The sequence below is a fragment of the Neolamprologus brichardi genome, chromosome 5, assembly GCF_056152115.1.
Source record: "Neolamprologus brichardi isolate AB-2024 chromosome 5, ASM5615211v1, whole genome shotgun sequence".
In the NCBI taxonomy this organism is placed as follows: Eukaryota; Metazoa; Chordata; class Actinopteri; order Cichliformes; family Cichlidae; genus Neolamprologus; species Neolamprologus brichardi.
The window spans coordinates 7,195,714-7,219,588 of record NC_142108.1 but is presented as its reverse complement, the minus strand read 5'-3'; the positions used below and the strand labels follow the sequence as shown (position 1 = coordinate 7,219,588).

The window sequence follows — 23,875 nt, the reverse complement described above, 5'->3', positions numbered from 1 at the left end:
CGTTTCTGATGAAGCTAGATGGATTAACTCAAGAGCCAGATATATTTCTCAGGTCCTGTGTCAGATCTTTGTTGTATTTTTACCTATTTCTACATTACGTGACTTTCAGATACTGTTTATCTGCTGTAGATAGAGTTTTAAGTCTACCGTTTTTTCTTTTGTCCAACTTTTCATTGATTTGACTTGTGACAATAAATGCCTAAAGATACAATTTAAAAGTGGACCTTTGCAGCCTTTGAGTTAGGCACCATTTTTATGTTTGAATTGTTCTCTGAAAATAAGTACTAACCCTAAAATTTGTAAAATAAAATAAATAAATAAATAAATAAAAAGCAGCCAGTGTCCAAAGAACTTTGAAAGACCTTCAGAAAGCCTGGATAACTATTGCTCAAGACTACTTTGGGAAATCAGAAGAAGGTCTGGCTCCTTGGAAGTAAAATGCAAAGAAATGGGGGTATATACTCTTATAATGATGAATTTTGAAAGTGACACTGATATTTGAATAGTTTTGCATGTGCCTGTACCAGTTTGTGTTGCAGAAGTTATTTATGGTTGGGGAGCCTTTACTTGAGTCAGTGCGTTTGGAGGAACCACAAATAACCGAGCTGAGGGAGAAGATCCGTAATGTTCTAACACAAGCAACCATACCTCTCAGGGCTTATGCTGCTGAGTATGAGAAGTACTTAGAGCTGCACAATCTGGACATACAAGCTTACATTCTCACGTAAGTCTGTGTTTGAAGTGACGTGCCCACTTTTCACAAGTGTGAGATGTGGGTCTGTTGGATATGTGGCCTATTACTGAATGAACTCGTGCTTTTCTTCTCTGTTTCTCTCATGTCCTCATCATTTGGCTACCAGATCTTGTGATGCAGAAATGACATCCCAAGAACTGAAAAAAGAGGTGCAGCAGCATCTCAAAGAAAAGAGAATAATTGAACAGTCCTTGCCATCCTCCCTAGTGATTGGTCCATTTCATGTTTGTGTTAACGGGGTACGCAAGTCTCTCTCAGAAAAGAGAAAGGCGTTAGCCACGGCACTACTAGACCACCTTGCTCTGAAGCTACGTATTCAGGTTGACCAGGTAAGGCTAAATATTTTCTTCTATTGAGAACATGAATAATAATAACTTTAATTGCTATTCATTTAGTCATTTATTTATTTTTATTTATTTTTAAAGACATCCTTAAATTAAGCTTGAAATGACATTTTTCTTGTTTTTCTCTTAATTTTTGGTTATTTTTTTATGTGTAGGCATGTGAAGAATGTGAAATTATTAACAGAAAGCTACGTGAGAAACCCTTTGGCATCGAGGAACTGAGTGAAAAGAGGCAGTGGATGAAACAAATCCCAGAACAGCTTAAGAGTTACAAGGTCGAATGGGTGAAGTGGGTGTTTCTGTAGTACATATTAAATTAAGAATTACTTTATGAATCCATCCTTCTTTTTCTAATCTGCAAACAGGAACGTCTTGCCAAGAACTTGTCAGACTACGAGCTCATAGAAGAATTTTTCCACTCTCTTCCCAACAATGATGTCAACAAAAAGTAAGTGTATGATTATCGTTAGTTAAAAGGGAATTTGTTTTAGATACCTTGTAGGAGACTTTGTGAGATTTATAGTGACTTATCTGTGCAGGTGGAAAGCCATTGAATGGCCACAAAAGATAATCAACCAAATGGAACCAATAGCCACCCAGCACTTGGAGGATGAGGAGTGCTTCCGCAAGATCCATCTAACTGAGCAGAGCAACTTTGAGGAGCATTTAGCTGATCTACAGGTCGACTCAATCGGCTATATTTTATACTTTTAGCTTTTCTTTCCAAGCTCCTTAGACTACGATGACCTGGATGACTGAGAACCTTCACAGACTCTTAGCTGGAGGTTTCTTCCTGTTAAAACTGAGTTTTTTATACCAAATGTCGCCAAGAGCGTCTTCAAAGGGGGTCATCTGTTTGTTGGAGTTTTGTCTGTATTTTTGTAGGGTCTTTACCTTACAAAATAAAGTGCCCTGGAGCAACTCTTGTTGTGAATTGGTGCTATGTAGATAAAACTGATTTGAATTGTTTTTTGCTTTATTAAGCAGACACTTAGAACAGCGCATGTGTCCACTATATGACAGAGCTTCTAATTATACTGATGTTGCATGGTTCTAAAGTAGTCACTGTATGTTTCTAGATGATTGTTGCTAGGTTTGCGAGCCATGGAGGCATTGATCATGCCCATGAGATGGCCAACAAGGTCAGGCAGAGCAGCAAGCAACTTAAGGAGTGCCAAACTATGGCCCAAACTTACAACAACAGGGAACGCTTGTTCGGCATGACAGTCACAAATGTAAGTAAAACAGTGGCTCGGGTTAAAGGATTTTTGTGTGATTAATTCAAAAACTAAAGAGTATCTATTTATTATGGCCATTAATGTTTATTACAGTATGACCGTGTGCAGAAGCTTGTAAAAGACTTCCAGCCTTATAGAGATTTATGGACCACCACCTCTGATTGGCTAAGCTGGAGTGAAAGCTGGTTCTGTGACCCACTGTCTTCCATTGATCCTGAGCAGGTTGAGCACATTGTCACTGAAGCCTACAAGACCATCCACAAATGTATTAAACAGTTCAACGACATTCCTGGTAGGTGATACGTGTATTACCATTTAAACTTCACAAAGCTGTGCCTTCCATTTCAAAATATGACTGACATTGTTGTTTTTTAATGGGCTTTTCTTGGTGTCTTACACAACTCTAGACTGCCAAATGGTGGCAAATCTAATTCTCAGCAAGATTGAGGACTTCCGTCCTTACGTCCCTCTAATTCAGGGACTAAGGAACCCAGGGATGAAGAGCCGCCACTGGCAGATGCTTTCAGAACGCACTCAAATTAAAGTCATGCCTAAAGCCAACTTGACCTTGTCTCACTGCCTGGAGCTTGGCCTACAGAAGTACGTGGATGACATAGCTCAAGTGGCCGAGGTGGCTGGGAAAGAATACTCTATTGAACAGGTGCTGCTGAACAAGAATCTTTGTTTAAACTGTTTCATATAGTGTTTGTAAAAAAAATTTTTATCATCTGCAAAATGTAGTTTAGAATGGGATGCTTCTGCTGTTTTAAAGCACTAGGGACTCTACTCATTTTGGCTATGTACACTGTCAGTGTGTGATTTGTTTTTAGCTAAAACCGATGCTGCTTCCTCTTTTCTCCCATACCTTTTCACCCAGGCCCTGGATAAGATGGAAAAAGAGTGGTCCACAGTAGTCATTGATGTTTTGCCCTACAAGAACACAGGAACTTACATTTTAACGAGCCCAGATGAAGTGTCTCAGTTGCTCGATGACCACATTGTCATGACACAGAGCATGTCCTTGTCACCCTTCAAAAAAACATTTGAGGCACGAATCAGCTCCTGGGAGAGCAAGCTCAGAATGACTCAGGTGCACAACATAGACACCTATCAGCTGTGGAAGTCTTGTGATTTGTGTTTCTCATGTTGTGCTGCTGCCCTCTTTTGGTGAATACAGGATGTACTGGAGGAGTGGCTGATGTGCCAGCGTTCGTGGCTGTACCTAGAACCCATATTCAGTTCTGATGACATCAATCAGCAGCTGCCTACAGAAGGAAAAAGATACCAGCAAATGGAGCAAAATTGGAGGAGTATTATGAAAAGTGCCTTTAATAATCGAAAGGTCAGAGAGAGGCTTAGAGTTCTGTGTGGAACTAGAGAATATTGGTGGTTCACTAGTTGCTGTGGACTATATATGATTGTTTTTGTGAATGTTTCTAGGTGATCGAGCTGTTTCCAGATGCTCATCTACTAACGCAACTTAAGAATTGTAACGGACTTTTGGAACAGGTGCAGAAGGGTCTCAGTGAGTACTTGGAAACAAAACGAAGTTTATTCCCCAGGTAAGACACAGACAAAATGGATCAGCGTTAAAAATACATATTTTTTTAAATTAATTGTTTATGTTTTTAATTTTATGTGAAGAGCTTTTGTAAATCACCTTTTTCCACATCCCAAACAGTGAGGAAACCCCTCAAAACTGCCTTTTCCTGTTATAAAGATTTTGAGTGTAGGTAACAAAGTAACTGTGTTTGATGCACCCTAAATATTTGCTTGTAGGTTTTACTTCCTGTCAGATGATGAGCTCCTGGAGATTCTGTCCCAAACCAAAGATCCCACTGCAGTTCAGCCACACCTGCGTAAATGCTTCGAGAATATTGCACAGGTTTGCTTTGGCTCACTATTACATGTTAAGACAACATGTGCAAAACATGGCTAAAGTAGTTAAGTAGTGAAGTTGGATTTCTATCGTTTCTTAGCTTCAGTTTCAGTCAGACCTGCAGATCACACACATGTACTCTGGAGAAGGGGAACAGGTAAAACTGTTCTCTCCAGTTTGTCCTACTGGTAATGTGGAGGACTGGCTGAGGGATGTGGAGAAGTCTATGAAAGCTACTTTAAGAGATAACATTGACCGGTCACTCAAAGACTACCATGAGGTACATGAACCTGAATTTTATTGTTTTTCACATGTAATAGGCATTTCAATAAGATGCTATGTGATTTCTTTTCTCAGCAACCACGTGTAGAGTGGGTGTTATCATGGCCTGGTCAAGTGGTGATAGCAGGCTGTCAGGTCTTCTGGACCGCTGAGGTGTCAGACGCTTTGGAGCAGAGAAACTTAGCCACTCGTCTTTATCCCCAACTACAGACACAGGTGTGGATGTGATTTAGACTAGCCAGTTAAAAATATTGCCATTTTATTTGCTCTCATTGCACTGAACACTGTTCACACGAGAGTCTAACAACATTGTTAACATTCTACCTTTTTTTGCGAAGTTGGGGGACTTGGTGAAGCTTGTGCGAGGACAGCTCTCCAAGATGCAGCGAGCTGTGCTGTCTGCCCTTATTGTCATAGAAGTCCATGCTAAAGATGTAGCAGCCAAAATGGTGGAGCAGGAGGTCTCAAGCATCAATGACTTTGAGTGGATCAGCCAACTAAGGTTTCCTTCTTATTTTGCTGTTGTTTTTACTTCTGAACTTTGGAGTTCATTCATGGGGTAAATGTGAAACATTGTAGGTGCAGAAGGAGTGTTACATTTATGTGATGCTGTTTGTAGATACTACTGGGCAAAAGGTGATTTGTACATCCGCGCAGTGAATGCAGAATTTCTGTATGGCTACGAGTACCTTGGTAACTCTGGGCGGCTGGTCATCACTCCACTCACTGACAGGTAAAGGTTACTCTACCCTGTTTTTAACTGAATATCATTCACCAATTTGAACACCAATCTGGCTTTTTTAGATGCTACTTGACCCTGACAGGAGCTCTGCACCTGAAGTTTGGAGGGGCACCTGCAGGTCCAGCAGGCACAGGAAAGACAGAAACAACTAAAGACCTTGGAAAGGCTCTGGCGATCCAGACGGTAGTTTTCAACTGTTCTGATCAGCTGGACTTTATTGCAATGGGCAAATTTCTCAAAGGACTGGCCAGGTAACAGCTTGTTGGTATGACACAATGATTCAGCTGTTACAAAATGTAGCACCGTACATTTGTGATTCCTTATCTGGCTCACACTTTGTAGCTCTGGTGCCTGGGCCTGCTTTGATGAGTTTAATCGTATTGATGTTGAAGTGTTGTCCGTGGTGGCGCAGCAGATCACCACTATACAAAAGGCCCAGCAGCAACGGGTGAGAAGCTGATTGCACTTTTTTACACTTTCACACCCCCTACCTACCAGCTACAGATTTAAATATTGTGGAGGTAAACACAGACGACACGAGAGCTCTCAATTGACACTGCTCGTTTATTACTCATCACCACACAACTGAACACTTTTCCCTCCAAAACACAGCAACAACACTTCCTGAGAACTGGGTGTGAGTGGAGCCCTCCAGTGGTCCACCACAGTATCACTTAAATATGTATACATATATATTATCTAATTCTTTTTATAAAAGATAATTATGCATGTTATGTATGTTATTTTTTTAGGCAGCGAGGTTTGTGTTCGAGGGGGTAGAGATCCCTCTTGTCCCCTCTTGCGCGGTATTCATCACTATGAATCCTGGTTATGCTGGCCGCACAGAACTGCCTGACAATCTCAAGGTTTGACATGATAACTCGAACTTAAGTAATTGTGTCATTGTAACACTGAGGATAAGCTGATGAGGTTCAAAAAATGAGATCACATCTTCCACAGGCCCTGTTTCGTCCCGTGGCCATGATGGTCCCTAACTATGCGATGATAGCTGAGATCTCCCTATACTCATTTGGCTTCAGTGATGCCAAAGTTCTCTCCAACAAGATCACAACAACTTTCAAACTCTCCTCTGAACAGCTGAGCTCTCAGGTATGAACTCAGAGGAGTCTTCATACCTCCTCATAGATGCTATAAATAGCACCACCAGTGTCATTTACAGCAGAAAACTGAAATGATTGTATTTTATACAGAATCTGCCACAGTTGGGAGTGATACACTACTCTCTACCAGTGAGCATTTTTATCACTCATTGGTAGAGAGTCTTCAAAATTTTTGCTTTTTTTCTGGTAATTTTTTGTGGTTTGTGTAGTTTTGCTTTAATATTGATGTTCATGTTGTTTTTGTTGGTAAATAAATGATTAGAACAGCTAACTAAACTGCAGTAAATCTGGTCAATTTGAACAGAAATTCATTTTTGTTTTTATTAGTTTTTGACTTTGTAAAATTGGCAAATAGGACATTAAACTGTATGTACAGTCATAATGTTACAAAGAGTTGAACTCTGTGATGACCTTTGTGTTTTGTCCTGTGAAGGATCATTATGATTTTGGTATGAGAGCTGTTAAGACTGTGATCTCAGCTGCTGGAAACCTAAAAAGGGAAAATCCGAACATGAACGAGGTGCCATTATTTTTCTCTTGTGTGTATCTAGAAGTAGATTTGTGAGCTGTGAAAAATCTTTTGATTACAAATTTAAAAATGATATTATTTTACAATCTGTCCTGTAGGAGCTGATTTGTCTTCGGGCCATTCAAGACGTCAATGTACCAAAGTTTTTACAGGACGACCTGAAGCTCTTCAATGGCATCGTGTCTGATCTTTTTCCCAAGATAAAACAGGAGCCGATCAATTATGGCACACTGGAAGAGTCCATTCGTAATGTCTGCACCGCGAAGAACCTCAAAGATGTCGATGGTCAGTGTTTCTAAAAGTGTTTCTTTTGTCTTTATTTTTGAGTGAGTTAATAACAGAACTGGTGGGCATTCCAGGGTATATTAATAAGTGTATTCAGCTGTATGAAACCACTGTGGTGAGACATGGCCTGATGTTGGTGGGACCTTCTGGATCAGGGAAAACCAAAGTGAGTCATTTTCATGTTGTTCTTGTGTTTAATGTTTTTGTGTTACTTTATCTTAATAAACACTGTGCATTTTAGTGTTATGAGATTCTAGGTGCAGCAATAACAGCTCTGGAGGGCCAGCCCTCTGTGAGCGGTGGTGTCTACGAGGCTGTTCAAACATATGTCCTCAACCCAAAGTCAATTACCATGGGACAACTTTATGGAGAGTATGAACTGCTCACACATGAGTGGTAAGAATGCCCCTTCTGACACGATTTATAGAGGAGTTTTAAAAAAGGCACCAACATTTTGGCTTTTTTTCCACCCCTGTAGGACAGACGGTATCCTCTCGTGTCTTATTCGCCAAGGCGTAGCATCTATGGACCAGAAGAAAAAGTGGTACATGTTTGACGGGCCAGTGGATGCTGTATGGATTGAGAACATGAACACTGTCCTGGATGACAACAAAAAGCTTTGTCTCAGCTCTGGCGAAATCATTAAGCTCACCGACGTAAGATGAAGGTTTCGTTTTCCCAACCTTGGGTTTTCAGTCAGTCTGTTATCTCTTCACCAATTTTGTTTCGCATCTTTCTCGAGTAGGTAATGACCATGATGTTTGAGGTGCAGGACCTGGCAGTTGCATCTCCGGCTACAGTGTCTCGCTGTGGTATGGTTTACTTGGAGCCAAGTATTCTGGGACTCACCCCTTTCACAGAGTGCTGGCTGAGGCAGATTCCTAACGCCATGAAACCATACAAAGAGATGCTCAGCTCTCTGTTTGACAGGTTTCTGCAGGTAAAAGAGTAGTCAACATAACTGAGACAGTACAATATTAAAGCTTCTGGCTGTTACAGTGTTTATAAAAACAGTTTAATTCTCTGTATTTTATTCAGGACTCCATTACATTTGTCCGCACTTCAGTAAAGGAGGTCATCGCATCTCTGGACAGCAACCTTACCTGTAGTCTGCTTAAAATGATGGACTGCTTTTTCACTCCCTTCAATATTAAAAAGGTTTGTGTCAATCTTGGCTGTGTCAGATTGTCTCTTATAATACTCATCCTTCCCTCACAAGTCTTTCATTATTGTTTAGGGTGAGAAGCCACCACCTCAAGTGAAATTGGACCATCTAAAGGAGCTGATTGAGCCCTGGTTCTTTTTCTGTCTGGTGTGGAGTGTAGGAGCCACAGGAGATGCAGCTAGTAGCCAGCGCTTCAGTGCGTGGCTCAGAAACAAAATGGCAGAAGAGAGGGTCAGCTTATCATCTTTGCTTTGGCATCCCAGACACATTGAATATATATTAAGTATAATATATGTCCACTGGATAATTTTTGACAGCAGTTTATTTCAACATTGTAAATGTATTTCTTCTTCAGATCAACTTGTGTTTTCCAGAAGAAGGCTCGGTGTATGACTACAGACTTGATGATGGAATAAGGAATCAGGATGGTGACGATGAAGATGAGGGAGGAAAAGTAAACGAACAGAAATTTTTGCATAGATGTTAGATGAAACTATCGATTCATTTTTTGCTGAGTCAGCCTTTTTTCTGTACTATAGGTCCAGTGGGTCAGCTGGATGAAGTATGCAGAGAGTGTAGTAATCACCCCAGAAACAAATTTTTCAGACATTATTGTTCCAACTGCAGACACAGTGAGAATGTCTTTCCTGTTGGATATGCTTTTAACCAACAAGAAACCCGTGAGTGCAGCTTCCTGTGATTAAAGTAATTTTTAAGGTTTTCAATGGAAAGTTGAAAATGTTGAAAAGATTAAAACAGTTTAATCTGTTTAATGTGTGTGTGTTTCCAGGTGCTCTGTATTGGGCCAACTGGCACAGGAAAGACCCTGACCATGTCAAATAAGTTGCTAAATAGCATGCCTGCTGAGTATATCACACACTTCCTCATGTTCTCTGCCCGCACTTCAGCCAATCAGACTCAAGATTTCATTGACAGCAAAGTAGACAAAAGGTACCGAGATGTGTTCCAAATGAAACCAACTAGATATTTTCAGCAAGGCAACAATATCGCTGAGCCTCGCCTTTTGATTGGTGCATGTGCTTGTGTGTCAGGTGGAAAGGTGTGTTTGGACCTCCAATAGGGAAGTACTTTGTATTTTTCATCGATGACCTAAACATGCCCATGTTGGAGACCTATGGCGCTCAGCCTCCCATTGAACTGCTGAGGCAGTGGATGGACCACGGAGGCTGGTACGACAGGACTCAGATAGGTGAGAGCTTTCAGCCTATTTCATGTTCTCACTTTTACTGTTCCCTGGAATATTTCTGTGTAAACATTTGAACCTTTTAGCTTCATTTTGTATTAATTGCCTAGTTGTACCATCTGAGGGCATTCTTACAACATTGATCGTTCATGTTCCAACACTAAAATTTGTGTTTTATTTCAATATTTTGGATCAGAAATGAATTTTGTATTGAGGTTCTCTTTTTGTTTGTACACAGGGACTTTCAGGCAACTAGTGGATATCAATTTTGCCTGTGCCATGGGACCCCCAGGTGGAGGGCGAAACCCGATAACTCAGCGCTTCACACGCCACTTCAACTTCTTGTCCTTTACTGAACTGGACAATGCCAGCAAGAAAAACATTTTTTCTACCATTCTAGGAAGTTGGATGGGTAAGCAGAACTACCGAGTCCTACCACTGGGTTTGAATTTAAGACCACATGTTAACGTTATGTTAGTGAATGCAGGATAGATATTAGCCTAAAAACCTTTCTGGCTCATTATTTGTTCTCTTTCACATGGAAATATGAATAAAAAGGAACCAGGCAGTGAGTTTAGGGATACAGAAAATGGAAATGTTCCTAATACTCAGTCAGTTTTATACGTGTGTTTCTTTAATACAAAAAGAACCAAAGTGTTTTTGAATTATGGTCAGGTAAAACAGCTCAATTGTTAAATGGAGGATTTTGGAAAAAACAAACTTGGACCAGTGCTTTGTGAAAGTCTTCCAATCTAATGCATTTCTTTATTTCTCTGTGTGTCTCTCTATCTCTCTCTTTTTTTCCTATCAGCACCCGTACCAACAATCCAGCCACTGAATGAGTCTCTTGTAGATGCCACTATCCGAGTCTACTCTACCATTACCTCCCAGCTGCTCCCAACTCCAGCCAAATCCCATTACACTTTCAATCTCAGAGATCTATCCAAAGTCTTTCAGGGCATCCTCATGGCTGAAGCTAGAATGATAGAGGTAAGTCTGACATGATTAGTTATGTTGGTAGTTATGATTAAATAGTCATATTTATAATGTTGAATACATTGTAGGTCTATCCTTTCATTTCCTAATGTCACATGACTTTACTCTTTACTGTAACCAATAAAATAAGTAACGTCATTACATTATAGCACTTTAAGATCGACCTGCAAAACTCAGACAACAGGACTTACAGATTTGAGCGGAGCATTAATAATTCAGTGGCAACTGCTGAGATTATTTTAAAATCCCAAGTCCAAAGTTAGCTTTTTTCTTTGGGGTTTTTTTGCTTGTTTATTTTAGGATAAAGTACAGCTGCTCCACCTGTGGTACCACGAAAGCTGCCGGATTTTCCAGGACCGCCTGGTGTGTGATGAGGATAGAGAGTGGTTCAAAGGGGTCCTGAAAGACTGCATTGAAGAATTTGACTGCTGCTTTGAAGAGGTTGTCCCCTGCCATCCTGTTTTGTACGGAGATTTCATGGATCCCAGAGCTGACCACAAAGGCTATAAACCCATAGATGACAAAGAGAAGGTGAGCGTTGTTACTCCAGCCTTAAAAATTGTTTTTCGGTGGGGGATTTTTTTTTTCTTTTCACCTTTTTAAACAGCTGATTTAGAATCATGGATCTTTTTCTGTTGGCCTCATAAATGTGTTTTTGTCCTTTCAGCAGAACTGATTTTAATCTTGTTTTTCTTTATATGAAATTGTCTAGTTGGTAAAAGTAATGGAGGAGTACATGGAAGACTACAATCACATCAGCATGACCAAGATGAAGCTGGTGCTCTTTATGGACGCCATTGAGCACGTGTGTCGTATCAGGCGGATCTTGCGGCAGCCCCTAGGCAATGCCCTGCTCCTTGGAGTGGGTGGCAGTGGACGCCAGTCACTCACTAAGCTGGCCTCTTATATGTAAGATTCCTATCATTCTTATAGCTGAGATGTATTTGAGATGTAGATTCAGTAACATAAAACTATCAGCATTTGGTTGCTTTTATTTTACATTAAAGTTTAATTGTTATAGAAACATGGAGAATGTGCTCCAATCATGTTGTGGCTCAGCTTTCACAAAGCATTTGTTCATACTCAGATCAGAATATGAGTGTTTCCAGATTGAGCTCTCTAAGAACTATGGCCACACTGAGTGGAGAGAAGATATTAAAAACATCATGTTCAAGGCAGGCCTCCAGAACCAGCAGATCACCTTCCTCTTTGTAGACACACAGGTATACTGCTGCACATTCTTACCATCTGATATTCTTGACTGTATAATAAGCTGAAGAAACTACATGTGTGGATATGTACTTTTACTTCCTACGCAAAACCCGAGTCAATTTTTAAACTCACTGTTTAAAGTTAACTGTTAAATGTCCAATCACCAGATTAAGAGTGAGTTTTTCCTGGAGGATATCAACAGCATTTTGAATAGCGGTGATGTGCCCAACCTGTATACATCAGAGGAGCAGGAGCGTATCCTGATGGGAATGAAGCCAGTGGTGCTAGACCTGGGCCACCAGCCAACTAAAGCCAATCTTATGGCTGCCTACATCAGGAGAGTTCGCAGCAATATTCACACTGTTCTCTGCATGAGGTTAGTAACGCTGAGTTTTAATGTGTAATCTCCCTTTCCTGCTGCTTATATTTCCATTCTTCTTTTTTTCCACTACAGTCCCATCGGTGAGGTGTTTCGTGCACGAATGAGGCAGTTTCCTTCACTGGTGACGTGTTGTACCATAGACTGGTTCAGCACTTGGCCAGAGGAGGCTCTCCTGGCTGTGGCCACATCATTTCTTAGTGAGATACCTCAAGTGGAAGCAAACCCAACTGCCATGGGGGGACTGGTGAGAATCCTGGATTTTGTGTCTATGCATGTAGACAAAGCCAGAAAGCACTATGTTCAAAGTATATGTAATAAAAATAAGACATTGTAGCAACCATGGTGATAGCTTTCACACATTTAAACATGAAGCCAATTTGCCACTGGTGTTAAGTTTGAGAGTTAGCATTGTATGCTTTCCTTTTTCATGGGTTAATTGATCATTTTTATTCCCTATATAGTCAGAATCTGTCTTTATGCTTCCTTTTTTCACATTAAGGGCCGAATAAGTTTTAAAAAAAACCCCAACCTGCTCTGTTCTAAAATCCTTCATTATTTGCAACTATGCACAAAATTGTTCAGACCTAAGAGATAAAAATGAATTGTTTGGAAATTTTAGGGAAAATGTACAGTAATCTGAAAAATGACTCTTAAACTGTTACGGGTTTGTGTTTTGCTGTGCAAAGAATCTGCATTTCTGCTTCTGCTGTTTGGATTTAGAGCAAATGTAAAAGTTTCTAATGCATTAATATACACAAAAAGGAGCTTCCAGGTCTCTACAACACAGTTTTATCCTTTGATTTTGTAAGGTGACACAAATAGCTACACTAGTGACTATATATTTTTTTTTTCCTAACTGATTTTTTTTTTTTTTTTGTAGACAACAATGTGTGTGAGGATTCACCAGATGGTGGCCAGGAAGAGTGAACAGTACATGGCTGAACTATCTCGACGCAATTATGTCACACCTAAAAGCTACCTGGAACTGTTCAAAATCTTCTCAGATCTCATTAGACGCAAAAAACAAGAGCTGTCTGGTGCTCGACAACGCATGAATACTGGTCTGGAGAAGGCAAGGCATTGCATAATAACAAGAAAATTTATGGTTCACGGTTTAAATTCATGCATTTAATGAGAAGTCTTAGTTGAATGACTGTTATATGGTGGTCCTGTAGCTTCTTAGCACTGCTGAAGGTGTGAGTAAAATGCAAGAAGAGCTGGAGACCATGAGACCTCTTTTGGAGGAGGCTGCTAAGGACACTAAAGTTACCATGGAGACCATTAAAGTAAGAAAACATTAATGTAGTTTTCTTGACCACAATGCAGTCAGAGTTAGAGCAACCAAATCTGGGACCAGTTTCTTTTGTTCAGCATTGTATGAGCTGTGTATGCTTTGTATGTGTATGTTGAGTGTAATTCTTACTCTAAATTACTAGAAAGACACAGTGGTTGCAGAGGAGACCCGTAGGTCAGTGCAAGAAGAGGAGGCAAAAGCTTCAGAGAAGGCCCGTGTTGCAGGAGCCATTGCAGCAGATGCTCAGAGAGACTTAGACGAAGCTCTGCCAGCCTTGGATGCTGCCCTGGCCAGCCTCAAGTCACTCAACAAGAATGATGTCACTGAGGTCAGGGATTTTGATAATTACTGGCTAAGATATTTATCACATATCAGATATGTGCAGATGTACAGTATCAGTATCGTTTTAGTTGTTTTTTGTTTGGTTTATATAGGTGCGAGCCATGCAGCGACCTCCTCAAGGTGTAAAGCTGGTTATTGAAGCAGTGTGCATTATGAAAGGCATCAAACCCAAAAAGGTACCTGGGGAGAAACCTGGCACCAAGGTTGATGACTACTGGGAGCCTGGGAAGGGTCTGCTCCAGGACCCTGGAAAGTTTCTGGAAAGTCTCTTCAAATATGATAAGGTGTAGTAAGTATTGACGAGAACGTTATTGTTGACTTTCTCAAATTTGAGTTTATGCTTCAAGTTTCAGTGTTTGATGCTTGCAGTGTATTAAAAGCAGCTTTTTCTGCCTCCTATACTGCAGGATAACATCCCAGATAATGTGATCAGCTTAATCCAGCCATATATAGATAATGAGGAATTTCAGCCAGCTTCCATTGCCAAGATTTCCAAAGCTTGCACTTCCATTTGCCAGTGGGTGCGAGCCATGCATGCATATAACTTTGTGGCGAAGGCTGTGGAACCTAAAAGGGTAAAACTGTGTTAATTATCTATGTGTGACATACAATAGATATAGTAATATGTCTTTCAGATAACAGAGTAATCAAAACAGTAAATGTGTAAATTTGCGTGTAGATAGCTCTCCAGGCAGCCCAAGAGGACTTAGCAGAAACCCAGCAAACTCTGGATAAAGCCAAAGAGAAACTGGCAGGAGTGGAAGCTGGGATTGCCACTTTGCAGGCCAAGTACCAGGACTGCCTAGCTAAGAAAGACGAGCTGGACAATAAGTATCAACTATGTGAGGCTCGCCTCGTCCGAGCAGACAAGGTCAGACAACCGGGAGAAAAAATTAGCATTACAGTTACAACCCACATGGCCAAATCAAGCAGTTAGAAACAACACATTAACTTATATAGTAATGCAATTGTTTCAGTCTATATACTCAAACTGTTTGGAACATATACATAAATATAAAAAAATAAAACAACAGAAAGCAGAAAGGTTTATGGTACCAGTTACTATATGTCCTTAAATGTTAGTCTGTTTTTATATTTTCCAGCTTATTGGTGGATTGGCAGATGAAAAAGTGCGTTGGAAGGAGACAGTACAACATTTGGATTACATGATCAGTAACGTAGCCGGTGACATGCTTCTGTCTGCAGGATATATTGCATACTTGGGACCCTTCACTGTAAGTTTATCATAATAAAATGTTGCACTGTATCTGTCTATATTCCTCATTTTAGCATGTCTCCATCTGGTCCTCTCCCACAATACAATATACTGTATATGCAGTTATCAATGAAGCATAATTTGTGTGTTGATTATTTTTGTTTTTGTTTGTTTGTTTGTTTGTTTTTTGTTTGGGGGGGGGGGGGGGGGTGTCAGGGAGAGTACCGAGCAGCCATGGCTAAAGAATTGCTGAAAGGTTTCAAAGAGCTGGGTGTTCCACACACTGATGAACCCAACCTGGTCAGCACTCTGGGAGATCCAGTGAACATCCGCACCTGGCAGGTTGGAGGCAATTTATTTATAGGAGTGGCTTATTTTGTTTTTTCACCCTTTCTGGGTTAATTTGACTTTTTATTGTGTTAATGTTATTTTTTATTTCTTTGTGCCTGTAGATAGCAGGTTTGCCCAAGGACAACCTTTCTGTGGAAAATGGTGTGATTTCTCAGTACTCTCTGCGCTGGGCCCTCTTCATTGATCCTCAGGGACAAGCAAACACATGGATTAAAAACATGGTGAGGTCAAACTGTGCTGATTATGTCAAAACTTGAGAGAAGAAAAAGAGCAGTATTTGGATATACACTGCCCAAAAAAGATAAAGGAACACTTTAACATACATTTAACTATACAGATATTTACTTGGGAGTGTGTTAGGAATTACAGGATGCCACATTGTTTGATGGAAATGAAAATGATTAACCTACAGAAGGCTGAAAAGATAAGAAGGGGAAGATGTCAGTGGCCTCTACCTGTAAATTATTGCTGTTTTTGCCTCATTGACCCTCCAGTGTACCTGTTGTTAGTGTCATTAACACCAAAGCAACTGAAACTGAAACTGACCCCAACTGCTACTTAACTGACCACATCAATATCCCATAAGTTTAACTATCTTGATGCTATACTCTGATTAAAAAGTGTTTCTTTAATTTTTTTTTAATGTGATATGTAATTATATGATCAAGCGTCGGTATCATAAAGTTTCTAGTGCACATAATTAATATGTTAACAACAACATCACAGTGATGTGTAACAAACTCTGGACATATTATTAACACATACATGCTTAAATAGATGTTTGATTTACTGCTTACTCATAAATGTTTCCTGTGGTCACCCAGGAAAGGGACAGTGGGTTGGAGGTTGTGAAACTCAGTGACCGGGACTTCCTGCGCAGGCTTGAGAATGCAATCCGCTTCGGTAAACCCTGCCTCTTAGAGAATGTGGGGGAAGAATTAGATCCTGCTCTAGAACCTGTCCTGTTACAACAGGTGATTACTCACACACCTGCTGCAAACAAATGGTTCTTTTTATTTCAGTGTTATTCACCTTTCTAACACACCACTATGTTTATTTCACACCTATTAAGACTTTTAAGCAGCAAGGCCATACTTTACTGAAACTGGGCGATTCACTCATCGACTACCACGAGTCTTTCAAGATGTACCTCACAACCAAGCTGCCCAACCCACACTACTCTCCAGAGTTTTCTGCCAAAGTCACACTCATAAACTTCACCCTATCACCCAGGTAACACACATTTTAATTTTAGTATCTGCTGTGATTATAATTTATTTAGTCCATAACTGAAAAGATTGGCAGGATGTTAAAATGTAATTGCTTGGACATTGTCCTGACTCCTGCAAACTTGTTTCTGTTAGTGATACTTACTCATGCCATCTGAATTTGTGGGACTGGGCATTCTATTTATATTCAGTGGTCTACAAGACCAGTTGTTGGGGATGGTGGTGGCTAAAGAGCAGCAAGACTTGGAGGTTGCAAAGAACCAGCTAATCACCAGCAATGCCAAGATGAAGCAGGAGCTGAAAGAAATTGAGGATGAGATACTGTTCCGACTCAGCTCCACAGAGGGCAACCCTGTGGACAATGAGGAGCTCATCCGAGTGTTGGAGGCTTCGAAGATCAAAGCTGGAGAGATCAAGGTCAGGCAGTGGAAAAGTTTTGTGTCCAATATTGTATATCGGGAAAGTGTTTAAATAATTTTCTTTACACCCTTGTTCATAAAATGTTGGTGATGCATCATTAAACTTTTAAGCCACATTTGCTCTGTTTTCGATGTCGGGGTTTCTGGCAGGCTAAAGTGAAGGCAGCAGAAAAGACAGAGCAGGACATTGATGCTGCCCGTCTGGAGTATGTCCCTGTGGCTGTGCGTGCACAGATCCTCTTCTTCTGCGTGTCAGATCTGTCCAATGTTGACCCAATGTACCAGTACTCTCTGGAGTGGTTCCTGGGAATCTTTTTGTCTGGTATTGCCAACTCTAGAAGTGCAGGTAGTCAGCAGGATTATACACTGAACTACATGTGTGAAGATAACAAAATCACAAGAACCAGATGTGAACAATGTTATGGTAGCACCTTTTTTCTTGACATGTTTCACACAGACACAGTGGAGGAGAGAATCTGGAACATCAATGAATATTTCACCTTCAGCCTCTATGGTAATATATGTCGCAGCTTGTTTGAGAAACACAAACTGATGTTTGCCTTTCTCCTGTGCGCTCGCATCATGATGAACGACAACAAGATTGACATGGTGAGTAACGGCAAGAAGGGGATCTGTCATCTTCTATAAGCAGCCTAAATACACGTGATGAAGCTGCATCGCCTCCTTTTGACAGGTTGAGTGGCGCTACCTGTTGTCTGGAGGAATGCCTGTCCAACAGCTGGCCAACCCAGCAGTAAGCTGGCTGTCAGAACGTGCCTGGCAGGACATTTTAGGCCTCAGCACTCTGAAAAATTTTTCTAACCTGGCGCAAAGCTTCCCTGAACATCTGGGGGGCTTCAAGAAAATTTTTGACAGTAGCCAGCCTCACAGGCATGTAAAGCCAAACACCGTGCTAACACATTCACACTTTGCACCTTTATTTGTATGTTGCAGAAGCTGTGAGTGTCTAACAAGCTGTGCTTGTGTCTGTATATTTGCCTAAAGGGAGCCCCTCCCAGGAGTGTGGGATGTCATCCTGGACTCTTTCCAGAAGCTGTTGGTCCTGCGCTGTCTGAGGGCCGACTGCCTCATTCAAGGCCTGCAGGACTTTGTTGCTGCTGAGTTAGGACAGCGCTTCATAGAGCCTCAGGTAAAGTACTTCTCCCTTCTTAAAATGCATAGTAAAGCTCAGTTGTGTGCAGTAACATGACACAATGACACAGTATGTGATAACATCATTTGGGTGGCTGTAGCTCAGGTGGCAGAGCAGGTCAGCCACTAACCAGAAGGTCGGTGGTTCGATCCCAGGCTGCCTCCTGGCTGCATGCCAAATATCCTTGGGCAAGATACTAACCCCGTGTTTGCCTACTGGTGGTGGTCAGAGGGCCCGGTGGTGCCAGTGTCCAGCAGCCTCGCCTCTGTCAGTGTGCCCCAGGGCAGCTGTGGCTACAATGTAGCTTGCCGTCACCAGTGTGTGAATGGGTGAATGATTGAATGTAGTGTAAAGCGCTTCGGGGTCCTTAGGGACTGAGTAAAGCGCTATACAAATGCAGGCCATTTACCATCATTTATGGCTTATTTCTCTTTCCATCTTTCTGCAGACATCAGACCTGTCTGTCGTCTTTACAGAGTCATCTTCCTCCACTCCCCTGATCTTTGTTCTGTCCCCTGGCACCGACCCTGCTGCTGACCTCTACAAATTTGCTGATGTCATGCAATTCTCCAAGAAAATGAGCGCCATCTCTCTTGGCCAAGGCCAGGTCAGTTTTAGAAGGGGGGCCTGGGAATTCTCACTCTCTCTAACACACACACTCTCTGACTCACAGGAATCTGCTGTAAATCACATTTTCACTGAACCAGGCCACTGTCATTTGTCTTGGTGAGAATGAGAGCACCTCTGTGCTAATTGTTTTCACTATTTGTGACCATTCCAGGACAATGTACTCTAGGGGCCATAAATGAGCTTAAGAAGCTTGAATGATAAATGTAGACTCAGTGTCCAAAAACCTTAAACCGCGCTGGCAACATTCTTCTAGCAGCACACTTTAGCCGTTCAATAGACATTAGCATCACATTACTTGGAATTACGTGATCTTGGCTCGTGTCAGGCTTTTTGTATCCCCCCTTCTCAATTTCTGTCTGCATTCAACTGAGTGTCCAAAACCTTTCAGCTGTAGGGAGATGCACTGAGGCCCACAGTAAAAATATTATTTATGAGACCAGCTTCTCCAATAATGATTAAACTTATCAGAAATGCTGTCATTTGTGTGATTCAGGGCCCCTGGGCTGAGAGTATGATGCACGATGCCATGGAAAGAGGTCACTGGGTCTTTTTCCAGAACTGTCATCTGGCACCCAGCTGGATGCCTACCCTGGAGAGACTTATTGAAAACATCAACCCACTAAAGGTGACAACAGGAGGACACAAATATAAACCAGAAGCAAAACAGATCCTCAGTGTGTATATGTTAGACTAGCCAAGGACACAGAGCTTTTTCATCCTTTATATTCCAAGTGAAAAATCTGTCTCTTTTCCTGTACAGGTGCACGAGAACTTCCGCCTGTGGCTCACAAGTCTTCCCAGCAATAAGTTCCCGGTGTCTGTTCTGCAGAATGGTTCCAAGATGACCATTGAACCTCCAAGAGGCATCAAGGCCAACCTACAGAAAACCTACATGAGGCTCACTAATGATTTTCTCTCCTCTTCCACCAAGGTCTGTCTCAAGTACTTCTAGTGTCTCTGATTGGTTTCCCATATTTAGCTCCTGCTGCTTTGGTTTGACAACATATAGTAAAGTCTTCTCAAACCAGTGTGTAGATTTGCTATGAATGGTTCCTCTACTCTTCTTTCTTGTCTAGACAGCAGACTTTAAGTCTTTGCTGCTGTCTCTCTGCCTGTTCCATGGAATTGCTTTGGAGAGACGAAAGTTTGGCCCTTTGGGCTTCAACATTCCCTATGAGTTCACTGATGGCGACCTGAACATCTGTATCAGCCAGGTCAAAATGTTCCTGGATGAGTACCAGGACATCCCATACAAGGTGGAGGCAACACTTCTGTCTCTGTTTCATTACCTATTTGAAGATGATGTTTCAAATTGCTCCTACTTATACATACTGTTTCTTACAGTTATAAGAATGTTTCTTACAGATAGTTGATGTATAAGCTGTAAGCAGAAACACAGGCCATCTAGGAAAGACGCCTGTGTTCTGCCTGTGCCGAGCATGTTCATTTGTCTGTCTCCCATTGCTGTCCTCCACCTGTCCAGGTTCTAAGATACACTGCAGGAGAGATTAATTATGGTGGCCGTGTGACAGATGACTGGGACAGACGATGTCTGCTCAGTGTGCTGGAGGACTTCTATTGTCCTGCTGTCCTCAGCAGTGATCACGTCTACTCTGCATCTGGAGTCTACCGGCAAATCGACACAAAACTGGATATCAAGGTTAGATAAACTCAGAACTCTCTGTTTACTATACATAATTTTGAGTTCATAACAGGCTATTGATTGTGAGACAAGCAAAGTATAAAAGGCAAGTGTGTGCCTTATCAAACTTAAATAGGGGCATATGTTTTTTTAAAAACCAGAAAAGAGTCATGCTATATGCATTTTTTGGAAGTAAGGCTGAGTTAGCCAAGCCTGGGGGGAAACATCAGTCATGTAAAACACCATGAGTCACACAGCCATCAAATACAAATCAGTCATAGAGAACAAAAGTTTCCACAGCTCAGAGAAGTTAAACTATCACAGGAGTTACTGTGCTGCAATGCCACAGTGTGTTTCCCTTTGTGTGAGTTTGTTCTTTAACAAGTTCACAACAATAGAAACTGTTTTCTCTCTTCTTGCTGCCATTCCCAAACAAGGAAATATAACAAGAGAGGTTGTGAGTATTTGCCTGCAGTAACACAGATTGCAGAAAAGCCTGAAAGCTTGTGATTTATGCTTAGACTAGAAATGCAGTCCAATCAAGACATTTTGTTAAAAATGCTGTAAAATGTTAACTCTGATCATGTCAGACACTGACTGCTTGACTGACTCGCTGTCATGGCAATTGTGACCCTAGGGTTATTTGGCATACATTCGTGGTTTGCCCATCAATGACACACCTGAGATCTTTGGTCTCCATGACAACGCTAACATCAGCTTTGCTCAGAATGAGGCCTTTGGCTTGTTAGAAGCTGTGGTTCGTCTCCAGCCCCGAGCTACATCTGCTGGGGGCAAAACTCTTGAGGAGGTACCGATACAGATTCATTTGTCTTTAGATGTCTTTATTATTACTACTAGCATCATGTTATTGATTGCTTACTAATTCAATTTAGCACTAATTGTTATTGATTGCTTTGTAATTAAATAGAGTTTGAGAGGTGCGGGGCATGTGGTGTGTTGTCTATGATCTGTGTTTCTTTCTTCGCTACAGATAGTGGAGGAGATAGTGGCAGGCATCGTTGAAAAGATCCCTCCTCCTTTTGACGTTGAAGGAGTGATGGAAAAATACCCGGTGCTCTACGAGGAGTCCATGAACACTGTGCTCATCCAGGAGGTCATCAGGTAACATTAGGCTGTACTATTAAACAATTAATTACATGGTTAAAAAAATGTCATTCCACTCTGATCTTCATTATAAGAGCAGAGTGGAATGGCAAAAAGGGTTTTTAAAAGAAACACCACTCAAATAGATATCAATAACTATGTAATCATACTTGTGTATGAGCCGATTTAACTGGCGTCAAAAATTTGTCCAGAGTAAGTCTGGAGGCTGAAGGTCCCAGAATCCGACTTAGCATCTCCCGAGCCATTCGTATTGATCAACAAACTTTTTTTTTTTTGTATATATAGAGAGTAGAAATATTTTGTCCATTAAGTGAAGGTTTTTTGTTATCATGAAGAAATTTGAGGAGGAATGAAACATACGGGGTCATTTCATCATTCCTCTGCAAGGTGAATGCTTATCTGTTTTTGTGGAACTATGCACAAAAAGAAATTTTTGCACATTAATCAACCTGATCTGGGAGTATCTCATTACCTCACACATATTAGTAGATTTCTGGTAAGTCATGCCCTGAAAATTGCGTTTTACTCAAACTGTGGGCATGTGGTTATTAGTGCTTTAGTAACTTGTAATTATTATTATTTTTTAATCTTTCAGATATAACAAGCTGCTGGAGGTCATCTCTCTGAGTCTCAGAGATATTGTGAAGGCTTTGAAAGGTTCAGTGGTGATGTCATCAGCGCTTGAGCTTATGGCCCGCAGCTTATTCAACAATGCGGTGCCTGATATGTGGAAAGCCAAGGCAAGGCACACACAGCTGTTACTTTACATGTGACTCACTTTGTAGCAGGGGCTGCACATGTGAATGTATTCTCTTTTTCTCTCTCTGTTGTTATCCTTTTTTTTTCTTCAAATTTTTGTATCACTAGATTGTGCACACTTGTGACTTGAATATTTGAAATGCCATTTCACTGGGCAGAAAATCAAATAAAGTTTTGGTGATATTTCTGTTCTCCTCCTAAAATGTAATAATGTGCTTTCAGAGAATGCACAGAGCATACAACCAATACAACAGTTTGACTCCGCTGTTCTCGTTCTTCAGGCCTACCCGTCTCTGAAGCCTCTGGCCTCCTGGGTGTCAGACCTGCTTCAGAGGATCAATTTCCTACAGAGATGGATCTCTAACGGCATTCCACCTGCGTTCTGGATTAGCGGTTTCTTTTTCCCGCAGGCTTTTCTCACCGGAACCCTCCAGAATTATGCCCGTCGCTTCGGCACCTCAATTGACACGATTGGATTTGACTTTGAGGTCAGACCGTAGGCTGCCTCACTAGCAGCAATGTTTTGAAGAACAGTCTTACAGATTTAGAACGTTGCTTTGTATCTGTATGTATATAAAGTGCTATATTCATAATGACTTTACCCCCCCACCCCAACCCTAACCCAGGTTTTCACTGGTCTTGAACTACTTTTTTTGTGACGATTTATCCTTCAGGTATTAGTGAAGTCAGTGTCAGAGATAACAGAAACACCAGACACAGGCTGCTACATTCACGGTCTATTCCTGGAGGGGGCTCGCTGGGATAACAAGGCAGGTCAGCTTGCAGAGTCCAGACCCAAGGAGCTCTACACCCAAATGGCCGTCATCTGGCTGATCCCCAAACCCAACCGTAAACCTCCAGCCTCAGGGATCTATGTATGCCCTATCTACAAGACACTCACACGAGCTGGTCAGTATATAGAGGAGTGATATAGATTAGTATAGAGAGTATAAGAAATAATATAGATTAATTAGAGTTTTTTGTAAATTTGTGGGGAAAAAACAAAAGAAAAGTCCATGTTTGTGAAACTCTGGCTCAGGTTATGATCGGTAGTCAGTAGGTGTGCCGTCATAGGTTTGTGCGTATCTCTGTTTGCTGGTTTTATTACTCACCCAAAATAGACTCCAGTGAGGGTCCAATTTCATGAAGCATCTGAAAGTGCTGAAAGTGCAGCTCAGTTTTTTCCACTCGCAATGCCAACATCTTGGCACCTTAGGCTGCTCACAAATCCTTCCCTCAGTGTAGCGATGAAAAAACAGAAATGGTTTAAAACACTTTTGTCTTTAAGTCACTGAAGTGCTCTGTGTGCTTTTGCAGGGACTCTGTCCACCACTGGCCACTCTACCAACTATGTGGTATCATTGGAGTTGCCAACACATCACACCCAGAGGCACTGGGTCAAACGGGGTGTTGCACTCATCTGTGCACTGGACTTCTGAACCAGAAATTAGTTATATTAGTTATTGCTATTAGTTATTGCTGCTAATTATTGGTTATCTACTTTAATCTATCTAATAAACTGTTCACAAGCAATATCCTCTGTGTTTATTTACCATCACTAAAATCACTTGGTAATTGGATC

The 23,875-nt window shown here is 41.2% G+C and overlaps 1 protein-coding gene across 2 annotated transcripts in view; it reads left to right on the top strand.

Moving 5' to 3' along the window:
- The window catches only part of dnah1 (dynein, axonemal, heavy chain 1), a 29,140-nt gene extending 5,314 nt beyond the window's left edge, over positions 1 to 23,826 (top strand). Inside the window, exons 13-78 of one of the 2 annotated variants that reach the window (XM_087840582.1) lie at positions 528 to 724; positions 861 to 1,083; positions 1,254 to 1,373; positions 1,464 to 1,546; positions 1,638 to 1,779; positions 2,178 to 2,333; positions 2,430 to 2,628; positions 2,744 to 2,997; positions 3,214 to 3,426; positions 3,514 to 3,678; positions 3,777 to 3,898; positions 4,116 to 4,221; positions 4,316 to 4,495; positions 4,573 to 4,713; positions 4,836 to 4,999; positions 5,117 to 5,230; positions 5,302 to 5,490; positions 5,582 to 5,687; positions 5,992 to 6,105; positions 6,200 to 6,349; positions 6,794 to 6,880; positions 6,988 to 7,174; positions 7,249 to 7,340; positions 7,416 to 7,570; positions 7,653 to 7,830; positions 7,920 to 8,114; positions 8,213 to 8,332; positions 8,412 to 8,570; positions 8,695 to 8,793; positions 8,879 to 9,019; positions 9,130 to 9,290; positions 9,392 to 9,549; positions 9,782 to 9,955; positions 10,355 to 10,533; positions 10,840 to 11,070; positions 11,252 to 11,448; positions 11,627 to 11,762; positions 11,919 to 12,127; positions 12,206 to 12,377; positions 13,014 to 13,205; positions 13,309 to 13,419; positions 13,570 to 13,755; positions 13,862 to 14,053; positions 14,177 to 14,344; positions 14,449 to 14,640; positions 14,873 to 15,004; positions 15,202 to 15,327; positions 15,438 to 15,557; positions 16,161 to 16,310; positions 16,409 to 16,569; positions 16,757 to 16,982; positions 17,135 to 17,330; positions 17,442 to 17,593; positions 17,679 to 17,875; positions 17,990 to 18,134; positions 18,586 to 18,744; positions 19,261 to 19,392; positions 19,528 to 19,698; positions 19,844 to 20,023; positions 20,251 to 20,427; positions 21,047 to 21,217; positions 21,401 to 21,531; positions 22,130 to 22,274; positions 22,575 to 22,781; positions 22,968 to 23,202; positions 23,611 to 23,826. In XM_087840582.1, coding sequence (XP_087696708.1) covers positions 528 to 724; positions 861 to 1,083; positions 1,254 to 1,373; positions 1,464 to 1,546; positions 1,638 to 1,779; positions 2,178 to 2,333; positions 2,430 to 2,628; positions 2,744 to 2,997; positions 3,214 to 3,426; positions 3,514 to 3,678; positions 3,777 to 3,898; positions 4,116 to 4,221; positions 4,316 to 4,495; positions 4,573 to 4,713; positions 4,836 to 4,999; positions 5,117 to 5,230; positions 5,302 to 5,490; positions 5,582 to 5,687; positions 5,992 to 6,105; positions 6,200 to 6,349; positions 6,794 to 6,880; positions 6,988 to 7,174; positions 7,249 to 7,340; positions 7,416 to 7,570; positions 7,653 to 7,830; positions 7,920 to 8,114; positions 8,213 to 8,332; positions 8,412 to 8,570; positions 8,695 to 8,793; positions 8,879 to 9,019; positions 9,130 to 9,290; positions 9,392 to 9,549; positions 9,782 to 9,955; positions 10,355 to 10,533; positions 10,840 to 11,070; positions 11,252 to 11,448; positions 11,627 to 11,762; positions 11,919 to 12,127; positions 12,206 to 12,377; positions 13,014 to 13,205; positions 13,309 to 13,419; positions 13,570 to 13,755; positions 13,862 to 14,053; positions 14,177 to 14,344; positions 14,449 to 14,640; positions 14,873 to 15,004; positions 15,202 to 15,327; positions 15,438 to 15,557; positions 16,161 to 16,310; positions 16,409 to 16,569; positions 16,757 to 16,982; positions 17,135 to 17,330; positions 17,442 to 17,593; positions 17,679 to 17,875; positions 17,990 to 18,134; positions 18,586 to 18,744; positions 19,261 to 19,392; positions 19,528 to 19,698; positions 19,844 to 20,023; positions 20,251 to 20,427; positions 21,047 to 21,217; positions 21,401 to 21,531; positions 22,130 to 22,274; positions 22,575 to 22,781; positions 22,968 to 23,202; positions 23,611 to 23,732 — 10,644 coding nt within the window. In that variant the 3' untranslated portion in view covers positions 23,733 to 23,826. Of the gene's footprint in view, positions 1 to 527; positions 725 to 860; positions 1,084 to 1,253; positions 1,374 to 1,463; positions 1,547 to 1,637; positions 1,780 to 2,177; positions 2,334 to 2,429; positions 2,629 to 2,743; positions 2,998 to 3,213; positions 3,427 to 3,513; positions 3,679 to 3,776; positions 3,899 to 4,115; positions 4,222 to 4,315; positions 4,496 to 4,572; positions 4,714 to 4,835; positions 5,000 to 5,116; positions 5,231 to 5,301; positions 5,491 to 5,581; positions 5,688 to 5,991; positions 6,106 to 6,199; positions 6,350 to 6,793; positions 6,881 to 6,987; positions 7,175 to 7,248; positions 7,341 to 7,415; positions 7,571 to 7,652; positions 7,831 to 7,919; positions 8,115 to 8,212; positions 8,333 to 8,411; positions 8,571 to 8,694; positions 8,794 to 8,878; positions 9,020 to 9,129; positions 9,291 to 9,391; positions 9,550 to 9,781; positions 9,956 to 10,354; positions 10,534 to 10,839; positions 11,071 to 11,251; positions 11,449 to 11,626; positions 11,763 to 11,918; positions 12,128 to 12,205; positions 12,378 to 13,013; positions 13,206 to 13,308; positions 13,420 to 13,569; positions 13,756 to 13,861; positions 14,054 to 14,176; positions 14,345 to 14,448; positions 14,641 to 14,872; positions 15,005 to 15,201; positions 15,328 to 15,437; positions 15,558 to 16,160; positions 16,311 to 16,339; positions 16,570 to 16,756; positions 16,983 to 17,134; positions 17,331 to 17,441; positions 17,594 to 17,678; positions 17,876 to 17,989; positions 18,135 to 18,585; positions 18,745 to 19,260; positions 19,393 to 19,527; positions 19,699 to 19,843; positions 20,024 to 20,250; positions 20,428 to 21,046; positions 21,218 to 21,400; positions 21,532 to 22,129; positions 22,275 to 22,574; positions 22,782 to 22,967; positions 23,203 to 23,610 lie in introns of those variants that run through there. The other variant, XM_087840583.1, reaches the window with a different exon arrangement.
- Positions 23,827 to 23,875: the final 49 nt, after the last annotated feature.